We start from the raw sequence: 12026 nt of genomic DNA, 5'->3' as shown, positions 1-12026 counted from the left end.
ACTGCAAATAATTATTAAGGTAGTTCTCTAACCTAGTAACTGTTTCCAGATATTTTCTTATAGGTAAGAAATATAGCTGCGCAGCGTTTAACATCATAATCCTCTTGCAGTACTTTTTTTCTTATACGAATACTGTTAAACACAAGAATCTATATTATAAAATTGAAAGTGACTATGTTTGTGACTCTTAATCTCTTGAACCACCTGATCGATCTCGTTAAAATTTTCAGCATAGATTCGGGCCTGGGGTGGTTTCTAACATTTCACTTTGACGGTGTAACTTAGGGGAGAGGCGGGGGAGATATTTAAAAATGATCGAAAATGACTGATATTATTGTCAAATCCATATTCTTCGGAGTCGCTGAGACGAACAGTGACACTTCCAATGCCATATAAAAACCAAATTCTCCTCTTTTATGTCTAACATGAAACATATTCTCCCCGTGCGAAGAACGGGTATTTTGCTAGTTCGGAATAAATCGAAGTGCAACTTACAATTTTACGTTTCACAAACTATGTCCTGTAGGGGAAAAGGGGCCTCGATTTTTAATGATAGTAAACGATTATTAAGGAGTTGATAGAATGGCAGTGTAAGGGGAAGGAAGAATGGGAGAGCCCTAAGAAAACTCACGAACACGATATTGTCCACCACAAATTCAGATACTATAGAATTAAACCAATAGCTTCAATTCAAATTTTCCTTGTCGATGCAAAACTTCCACCAGCATAAGTAGTTTCACGTTTTTCATTAGTATATTACAGTAAGATCTCGATAACTCGAAGCTGAGTGGAAGAGATGAAAATTCGATTTATCGAATTTTTCGAGTAATCAAAGTTCGAGTTAGCAAGGTGGCCACAGCAAAAATTCGAGATATCTAGGTTCCTCCTTTCTTATGAAAAGTGACTATATAACCTCTATAACTCGAAGCTGAGTGGAAGAGATGAAAATTCGAGTTATCAAATTTTTCGCGTAATCAAGGTTCGAGTTATCAAGCTGGCCACAACAAAAATTCGAGATATCTAGGTTCCTCCTTTCTTATGAAAAGTGACTATATAACCTCTATAACTCGAAGCTGAGTGGAAGAGATGAAAATTCGAGTTATCGAATTTTTCGAGTAATCAAAGTTCGAGATAGCAAGGTGGCCACAGCAAAAATTCGATATATCTAGGTTCCTCCTTTCTTATGAAAAGTGACTATATAACCTCTATAACTGGAAGCTGAGTGGAAGAGATGAAAATTCGAGTTATCGAATTTTTCGAGTAATCAAAGTTCGAGATAGCAAGGTGGCCACAGCAAAAATTCGAGATATCTAGATTCCTCCTTTCTTATGAAAAGTGACTATATAACCTCTATAACTCGAAGCTGAGTGGAAGAGATGAAAATTCGAGTTATCAAATTTTTCGCGTAATCAAGGTTCGAGTTATCAAGGTGGCCACAACAAAAATTCGAGATATCTAGGTTCCTCCTTTCTTATGAAAAGTGACTATATAACCTCTATAACTCGAAGCTGAGTGGAAGAGATGAAAATTCGAGTTATCGAATTTTTCGAGTAATCAAAGTTCGAGATAGCAAGGTGGCCACAGCAAAAATTCGAGATATCTAGATTCCTCCTTTCTTATGAAAAGTGACTATATAACCTCTATAACTCGAAGCTGAGTGGAAGAGATGAAAATTCGAGTTATCAAATTTTTCGCGTAATCAAGGTTCGAGTTATCAAGGTGGCCACAACAAAAATTCGAGATATCTAGGTTCCTCCTTTCTTATGAAAAGTGACTATATAACCTCTATAACTCGAAGCTGAGTGGAAGAGATGAAAATTCGAGTTATCGAATTTTTCGAGTAATCAAAGTTCGAGATAGCAAGGTGGCCACAGCAAAAATTCGAGATATCTAGATTCCTCCTTTCTTATGAAAAGTGACTATATAACCTCTATAACTCGAAGCTGAGTGGAAGAGATGAAAATTCGAGTTATCGAATTTTTCGAGTAATCAAAGTTCGAGATAGCAAGGTGGCCACAGCAAAAATTCGAGATATCTAGATTCCTCCTTTCTTATGAAAAGTGACTATATAACCTCTATAACTCGAAGCTGAGTGGAAGAGATGAAAATTCGAGTTATCGAATTTTCGAGTAATCAAAGTTCGAGATAGCAAGGTGGCCACAGCAAAAATTCGAGATATCTAGGTTCCTCCTTTCTTATGAAAAGTGACTATATAACCTCTATAACTCGAAGCTGAGTGGAAGAGATGAAAATTCGAGTTATCGAATTTTTCGAGTAATCAAAGTTCGAGATAGCAAGGTGGCCACAGCAAAAATTCGAGATATCTAGGTTCCTCCTTTCTTATGAAAAGTGACTATATAACCTCTATAACTCGAAGCTGAGTGGAAGAGATAAAAATTCGAGTTATCAAATTTTTCGCGTAATCAAGGTTCGAGTTATCAAGGTGGCCACAACAAAAATTCGAGATATCAAAGTTTCAGGTTCCTCATAAAAAGATGGCTATATAACCTCTATAAGTAGAAGTTGTGAACGTTCCTTAAGGTAAAATACTAGACATGATTAAAGCAGAATGATAGTATCCATTAGCAATAATGACAGGACTAGCAACAATGACAATTATATAAAAGCATAGAGCTATAGCTTCGAGTTATCGTTGTCACATCGAGAGAAATTCCACTTTTTAGAGGCAAACTTCGTTGAGTTGAGTTGAGTTGATTTTAGTTTAGCGTCTCTTTCAGCAGCGAGGCTATATGAGACGTGGACCTACTGATTAACGTGGAATCCGAACCACATGAGCTCCCTCCGGGAATCGAACCCGGGTCTCCCACGCCCAAGGCGCGTACGCTAAAAGAGGCAAACTTCGAATCATAGAAGCTCACAGATATGAAAGTTCGATTTACCTAGGTTTTTAAATATGCTTATGAACAGTGTTTCTTCCAAACATGTTTTTCGATGAGTACTGCCTCCAGGAGCTCTGAAAGTGCCCCCCTCCCCGCCGGAGGAGACCAAAATAATAGGTCTATAATACAATAATAAATAGAATAGTGGCGTGTGAAAATAATGTGTGCCTCTCCAAATACTAAGTGTGCTCCTTCCGGAACATTTTTTTTCCAGAAATAAACACTGTTTATAAAACCCTCAAAATTCGACTTATCGAGGTTGTAACTTTTAAACATTGGACTTACAGAGGTTATTTTAACATTGAGTGTTATGAACAATTCAAGGGAATGTGAAAAAATTCTAGTTAGACCTATCAAAAAATTCGAATTATCGAGGTCCAACTGTACAATATTTCTAATTAAAATTATATATACTCGTATGAATTTAGGGGAACAATTGCCCTCTATAACCCTCTAGGTGACACCCCTGGATTGAATTGAGGGGGTGAACTCAACAGTGGTCTAAACCCCATTTTTAAAAATGGAGAAAAATCAAGTTAAACACATGTTTTTTTACTATATATATATATATATATATATATATATATATATATATATATATGTGTGTGTGTGTGTGTGTGTGTATGTGTATGTTTACAACGTATGACACATTCAACCACTTATATTTCCATTTGGTATATTGTACAAAAAACCACGTGTGTTTAAGTTCAACTTGATTTTTCTCCATTTTTAAAAATGGGGTTTAGACCACTGTTGCGCCCACCCCCTCAACTAGGGACCATATATTACCAAAGATGAGTATTCTACCACTTGGCTATCTGCACGAAATTAGAGAGATACTCCATTGTAATCTAATTTTTATTATCTTCTCTTACGCATAAAAAAAACATAGCGTACTGTTAATTGATTGTAATAGGAACAGTACATAATTTTCAGCAATTAAAATGCTTATTCCATGTTTCCTTTTTTTGATTACTTTCTTCTTTTAACATTTTAAAGCTTTTCCGTTGATTTTCAAACACTTTTTTTTCTTTGTGGTATAATTTTTTTCTCATTTAGTTCTATAGCTGACTTTATCCAACGAATCTGCTTTCACTTAATTACCCTGGTAAAATTATGGTAATTTCATAACTCTATGATTTGCTACTAATTGGCTTAATAATATTCATGTATTGCGTGATTATTAGATATAGAATTTCATTCGCTGAAATCTGATACGTCATTCTATTATATAGATTATTACTTAATTACACGGTTCCTGTTTCCATTTTCATTTGATTATTAAGGTCTCTACTCTCTCTCGCGTTTGAACACTGGAAATTATATGATATTGTTTAATTTTAGTTAATGCGATTTGGCAAATAACGAAGTTCGTAATACTATGTATGTAATTTCGAGAATGTAATTTAATATGCATGACGAATATTCAATATCTAGAACGACAATTCGAACATGGTTTTATTTGTATTATTACCATAATGTAGTAATGATTAATTGAAATTTTTTATAATGCTTGGAAATTAGACTGTTCTGTTACAAAGATAGCAAAATTAACTATGCTTATTCGAAGATCTACCGTGCCGTGATGAATACCGTGATGAATATACCAGATATTTGTATTTTTGAAAAACTCATTCTTTTGTTTTGTTTTGTTCTTTTGGAACACATGATAATTTGAGCCCTTTATCTTATAGGTACGAAAATTGGTTTAGGGAACGTGGTTGCTCAGTGGTAGGATGCTCCCCTCTGGTGGGAGGGGCCTCTGGCTTCATCCTAGGTTATGTGAGTTTGTATTGGGCAACATCGTGTCCATGGATTTTACCGAGCATCTTTTGTTTCCTCCCACATTCGCATTCGAATTCCTTCATAATCATTCATTTCCCTTAAAAATAATCATCCGACCCCTTTAGCCTAAGTGGAACCTTTGATATACTAATGTGACTGTAGCTTTCGCATTATTCGACGAATATTAATAATTAATGCTGTTAAAATTATTCGTTATTCAAACCATTATTTCATTATTTTTGTGCACTGTTTTCCGAATATCCAAACATTCGTTTCCAATATTCCAATAGGCCTAATCATTCGTGAATACTAATGACATTATTTAGTTCTCCATGAGGGGGAAGGAAGGGGCGATTCATCCTGAGTTTGAGATTTAAATACATTTTAATCAATAGATTAATAATATACCAAGGAAAACCATAAAATCCTACTTACACCGGAGGGTCCTTTCTCGAAAGCAAAATCTGAGATGATTGTGCTGATGAATACCTAATATTCATAGTAATCCTGAAGAAAATCTAATAACCGATTACTCGAATAATCGAAATAATTGATCACTCGAATCTTCGTAACTCGAATAATTGTTCGAATTATTATTCAAGTAATGGATACGTCGAATATTCAAATAATAAATGATTCGATTTTTAAACCCACAAATATCACTTTTACTGTTGATACTGGTGTGATGATTAAATTTTTAAACGCTTTATCTGCTGCCAGGAAATCGTAAGTAAAATAAACCAAGTTAAGTTTAAACATGATTAGTAATAGAACGCATTGAAAGACAAGAAAATAGTACTTAAGAAAGAATTTGCTGTCAATTTAATTTGTTTCTCAACAGGTACGACCAGGACCGCCAGTGGGACTCGGGCGGGTACTACCAGGACGACTACTACGGCAGGGATCAGTACGAGAATGAGGTGAACGCGAGGTACTCAGCAGTGGACGGCTCAGGGTACGACACGGCTGCTGATCAAATGAAGACTGGGGACGCCTACTATGGTGGTGGAAACAGCGGGTACAACACAGGTCATTACGACGGTTATGACTATGGGACATCCGGTAGTGCAACCGACAAATACCAGCAAAGTAGTTATGGTGGTAGTAGGTCAACTAGATCTAGTAGACAAAATTCCGCGGAGAACTATGAGTACGAGGAGAAGGACGTGTCTTACGCTAGTGGTGTGAATGATAGTGCGTCGCATGGTGGAACAATGACTTATGGTAATAGTTCTGCACGGGACAACCAGTACTACGATAGTACGGCTACTGACGGGTATGATACTGCCTACCAGGACGTTACTGGCACAACAAGTACCACCACTACAACGACTGCGTATACTAAAAACCATAACACTACCAATTCGCTTCATTATAACCACTCCGGCGGTAGTAGAAGAAACAGCACTTCCAGCGGGAATGTACTGCGACAGCACCATAGCTATGAGGAAGACTATGACTCCTATTACAAGGGGAGTGGTTATAATGAAGATTACAATTATGCGTACCGAAGTACGGAAAATCTATCAACGGTACAGGGTAACGAAGACCGAACTGTTATGAACGAACCGGAGAGTGCGTATTCCAGGACCAAGGAGCCGTTACATAACTCAACAAACGCTAGAGTGAGTGCTGCAGACACGGGTAATAGAGTGAACTCAACGGCAGTGACTAATTCAAGAGCTACTAACAATAAGGCGAGAAATCACACAGACGTAAATAGTGAACCTACAAGAACCCTTCAACGTAAGAGCAGTCGAGAGGACTATTATTATGAACAGGATCACTACGATCCATACGATGGGTATTATGATCAGTACGAGGATCAAACGACCAAACAGCCGCCTGTGACATCTTCAAGTGCAAAGACGTACCCTCATCCGTTGCACAATGACTCTTTGGACTCTCGTGATTCGCGAGATTCTCGTGATGATTATGATATCCGCGACTCGTTCGAAACTGACGTATCTTCATCGGTGGCGACGGCGCCAAGTTCTCACAAATATGACTACCCGGCCTACTCTACTAGTACTACCACTACTACGACGACTATGCCTTCCACGACGGCGACTACGACGACGCTAAGCACGACGACGGCTGCCATCTCCTCAGCGGTGCAGCAACAGCAAAGGTACAGGGACCAAGAACCGACGGCCGTCGTCGTGCCTCCAAAAGCAATGGCTACAACCACCGCTACTTTAACAACCACGAGCGCGTTAACGTCCGTTACCTCCGCGGTTACGAGTGCCGTTTCCAATAATCAAAGCTACCATTCTTCAGCACAAAAAGTGAACAACGGTATGTCCAACAGTAACAATAACCAGCGTGGCATTCTGAGGCCACAAGACTCTTTGGACAGCTATTCTGAGGACATTCTTGACACCCCTCCGAGATCTTCCTCACGAATAGACGACTATAGAGACTCTCTCGATAGGTACGATGTGCTTCCGGATTCCTCTTTGGACATTGGAGAACCACCGCGGGCTCCTGAAAACAGTCTCATAGAGCCTTACCAACCCCAGAAACCAGTGATGAGCCCGGTGAATGAAGTGGTGTCCTCCCCCTCTCAGGAACCCCAACATCCCCCGGGAATCTTGAACTCAGGCGAAAAGAGTGAGTTGACAGAAAAGTCAGCTCAACCCAAACCGGAAAAGACTAAAAGCGTGTCCTTCGAGGAGGACGAGAAACCAGAAAGAAGAAAGATGACCGCCAAGGAGCGGTGGCACTGGGCCTACAACAAGATCTGCATGCAGCTAAATGTAAGTACCAAGTTTTTAAATTATATATACTGTATTATGCATTAATCTTCAGTGTTCTTGTAGATTCTCAACGGTGTATTTTTTTTAATGAAATTAAAATCTTCTTTTGATATTAGTTGGAATGGATACAATCACCAGGTAAATAATTTGTAAAAGTTTCAAGACCATATGCTGTTTCGCTGTTCGTATTTGCTTCGTGTTTTTCCTCAAGAGTATGTCATATATATCAAAGGTTCCTAACATTTTTAGTCATTCAGTGAGTTCAATGTATACAGTAATATCTTATGAACGATTTTGAGAGATCTTCGTAGGATTAAATGGAAAGTATATTACTCTTGGAGAAGTTACGTATACAAAAGATTTGGAATAACAGGACAGATTTGTTTTTAATTCTGACACAGATCTAAAATTATAGTATATATATGTATAGCGGGTGTTTCAAATGAAACATTTAGTGCTCAGAATGAAAGAAAAAATGAGGTAACAAATTCTCAGAGGGCGTCTCAGACAAAGAGTTTTGCTTTTTCCAGAGAACCTCCTATTTAGGAGCTCTAGGAGAAATACTCGAAAATGGCGAAATATGTGAGATGATACATAACTGAGAAAATAATGGAAAATAAAACCTTTTGTAGGGAAAAGTTGTTCGTGTAGAGCATCATTGTTACAAAAGGGGAAGATACTTTGTGCTTTGGTATTGCTGCACGTTTCATCTCCACCACATCCAAATGACACCAACTGTGCAGATACGCACAGTTAAATGGTAGCCAATACGTAAACGTCTCTGGTATGTGTAAACTTAAGAACCTGAAAAATCCAAATATCCTTTTACGACATGACCTTTTCTGCTGCATACGTTCCTCGTTTGCTTGATGTGTAAAGCCTACAATCTTCATGACCTCTTGTTGACTACCTAACTAACTATCTGCCTCTGTGGCCTATGGAACCCGGAGGTTGAATGCCGCGTTCACAAAAGCTCACCATTGACTTTTATTCTGAGCCAACTGAATCCATTTTCTACTTTGCATTCTTATTTCTGCGAGATCTATCTTAATATTGTCCTCCCGTCTACGCCTAGGTCTTCCTAATGGTCGTTTTCCGATTCTACTTCCAGTTAAAACTTTGAAAGCGTTCCTACTTTCTTCCATTCTGGATACATGACCTGCTCACCTAAGCCTTCTAGATTTGATAACCTTAACAATCCTTGTATAAATTATAATGATTTGGTTCGTATTGTTGACGTACCAGTGATGTAATTGATTCATTAGTGCATGTTATATCTGGGTCGAGTTTTGGTAGGTGTGCATTTTTTGTTAATATTTCGTTTCGCTTATACGTACAATCTTTCAGTAACCTGCATCCCTTACTTGTTTTCTCGTGCCTATCATAAGCACGTTCTTAGACTTTATGTAGTAGCGAATTGAGAGAGGAATTTAAAAATCGATATAAGCTGTTAAGAGTCTTCATCCCGGTGAAATTAAAATACCGCTAATTTTACAGTAATTATGTGATATCTTCAAATAGATAAAAGATAATTGAAATATGAAACAAGAGCGCCCTAGACAATATTATTTTGGGTGAGATACCGTTATCACAAGTCACCTATGGCTTTCCGTTTTCAGCTGTTTAGAAACGCGAAAATAAATGCCGATTTTCAAAATGGCTCGAAATCAAAAGCAGATAAGTGAGTCGTGATAACGGTTTCTTATGTAAAATAATATTGTCTAGGACGCTCTTGTTCCACATTTCGATTATCTTTTATCTATTTGAATATATCACATAATTACTGTAAAATTAGCGGTATTTTAATTTCGCCGGGATGAAGATTCTTAATTCGTAGTAGGACTTTGACTCGATATGCATCGTACATAGAGTTTTCAAACAGAACAAAGCAAGTTCCCAATGTAATGATGGAACCTTCAACTTCCATAGTAGACTGGAAGTCAGTTCTTTTAGGGTAGAATGTAGTAACTTTAAAATTCGCATTTAGAATGAGTTGAGTTGATTTTGAGTTTAACATACCTTTTAGAATTGAGGCTATATGAGACAGGACCTACTGATTAACGTGAAATCCGAACCACATGATCCGCGCGGAATCGAACCTGAGTCTTCCACACTAAAGGCGCACACGCTAACCGCTTAGCTACGAAGAAGCTCCGCATTTGGAATGATATCGCAGAATTTTAAACAAGAAGCATTTTATATTGGTATGTTCATTTTGAATCAAGATCAAAACAATTACTAAATTTCATTTACAAAAAAAATAAAAAAAAGAAGTCCATTGCGTTTAAATTTTCAACGGATTGTAACTCCGAAATAATATATTTGTACACTCACTTCCAAACATCTCTGATATATTTATAATTTTAAAAATTGGAATTTTTAATAGCATCAATATTTTAGATAGGTAAATTACCTTTCATGTGGACCTGTTTATATATACAGGGTGTTTCAAAACAACACTGACAACGTTTGGGAGGTGATTCTTGATACCAAGATAAGATCATTAAATTAGGAACTCAGAAAGGAAACATTTGTGCACTGGTTGACCTATACTTTGTGTCTTGTCTTGGTGTGAGGAATCAACTCCCAAACGTTGTCGGTGTTGTTTCTGAAACACCCTGTATATATAGTTCATGTTAAGTTGCGAATACACTTTTCATATAGCCTCGATGCTGAAAAATATATTAAACTTAATATGAATCAACACAGTGGCGGATGTAGCCCGGACCCTGGGGGCCTAGGCTTCCTACTGTTTGAGTGACAAAAATAATTTCAGCTATTATTTATACATTTTCGAAAGTTTGTAGTAAACTCATGATATACCTGTGGTATACATGTACCAGTCTAGGTTCTGGTACACCCTCCCTCCAGTGTTTATCTTCTCGATTCGCCTCTAAATCAACGTTAAGATATTGTGTCTCTGTGTCTAAACGAACTGTCTTGAGATTAGTCTGCTGGAACTGGGAAGATACTTGACAAATTCTCTTTCATATTTTTTAACGATACGATTCGAACAAGGACGTTCCGATTTGCGAAGCAGAAACTTTAACATTTTACTAGCTTCCACTCGTTATAAAGTTATAAAAACAGCAGAAAAAAAGAAAGAAAGGCAAAGCTTTCTTAATTCAAAAAAACGTCATACAAGAATTATTTAATCTCTTTCTTGCGAGGGTAAAGGTTGGTTAGACATAGCCTATTTTAGTTGATGCTGGAAAAATCTATTGCTGTCAACAGCCATTACTCAAAATTAATTGCTTTAGTGCGTGATATGCTGTCACATAACAAACCAACATAATATATCACCCTTCTTCTTCCTCTAATAATAATAGTAGTATATTAAGTCTAAAGTATAAATAAGAATCTAGGTTGACCTGTACACAATTGGTCCTTCTAGACATGTGTCACGGTATTATGATACGCAAGCTTGTCTCTTCAAAGCCAAGCTGAATATAAAACACACCAGTTTCACAGTCTTCTAAAAAAAACTGAACCCTCTCCATATTTCATATCTTGAGGTAGCTGCAGTACCATATTTCAATAAAGTAAATCACCATGCTAAGCGGGTTTGCATATCCAAACTTCTAACTGTGAAGTCGTTTACGATCACTCCAACCTCAATCATTTCACTGATTCAACCTGTTTTATATAAGTTATTACAACGTAAAGTCGAATGTAATTTATTCGAAACATACTTTTAAACATTGCAAGAGATGTAATTTCCACATATTCACTGCAAATTCACAGTCGTATTGGACTAAACAAAAGCGAGTGTGAAGTGGAAAACTACTTCACACAAAAATCAAAAGAAAATTTATGGTCGCCTTTGAAATGGTCGAGTGAATTAAGTCAATAGTCTATCAATCAGGAGTCTGTGTATTCAAACCTAATAGGAATTCCTTTTTTTTTTTTTTAATGTCTTCCTACTTTCATCCGGATACAGAACGTTTATTTGAATAACTCTTTGTAACTCCTTTTCTTTCAAATTCGATTGGAAAGGAACAGTATGTGTATTGTAAGTCTAGAATCCATAGCTGGAAACAAAATATTAAGGATGTTCACTATTCCATTACTATCCTCTGATATGTAACGAAAAACTATTGATAAGCATGGTGATTTCAGAAGACATTCCCCAGGGCTGTTGTAATATGCGAGGGGAGGGAGTACTATAAAAACACTGGGAATACACATTAAGTACTATCAAACGTATGGCCCTGAAGGGGAAAATTTCTAAATTTGAGGGAGTCTTAAATTCTCCCCCAAGCCACCCTTGAATTCATCGCTGTTAAAAGGTTTTCTTAACAAATAGAATATTACTAATTTGAAATGACAAAGCCATAACTTATAGAGAATTGTAATAAGAGCATGAAGAATTATAATACTAATTACGTAAATATTATCGTGTAAGTTATCATTTCTGGTCGGAATAAAACTCGATTTTTTTTTTTTTTTTTTTGATTGCAGTGTAAAGTAAGTTCTCTGTACACAATCCTGACTGGAAAGGCATGTTTAACTCCCATTAATTAATTACTATTTTTACTTATATATTTTATTGTAATTTCTAACAGACTGTAAGAATGCCTCG

General features: G+C 36.9%; 1 protein-coding gene across 1 annotated transcript in view; it reads left to right on the top strand.

Moving 5' to 3' along the window:
* LOC145667142 (uncharacterized) overlaps nt 1-7489 on the top strand; it is a 629144-nt gene extending 621655 nt beyond the window's left edge. Inside the window, exon 12 of the mRNA XM_081734883.1 lies at nt 5527-7489. Within this exon, the coding sequence (XP_081591009.1) occupies nt 5527-7489 (1963 nt within the window). The remainder of the gene's footprint in view (nt 1-5526) is intronic.
* Nucleotides 7490-12026: the final 4537 nt, after the last annotated feature.

The sequence above is a fragment of the Thermobia domestica genome, chromosome 12 (genome assembly GCF_964235325.1).
Source record: "Thermobia domestica chromosome 12, izTheDome1.hap1.1, whole genome shotgun sequence".
Taxonomy (NCBI): domain Eukaryota; kingdom Metazoa; phylum Arthropoda; class Insecta; order Zygentoma; family Lepismatidae; genus Thermobia; species Thermobia domestica.
Note: the sequence above shows the minus strand (reverse complement) of the source record. Positions and strands in the feature narration are given on the sequence as shown.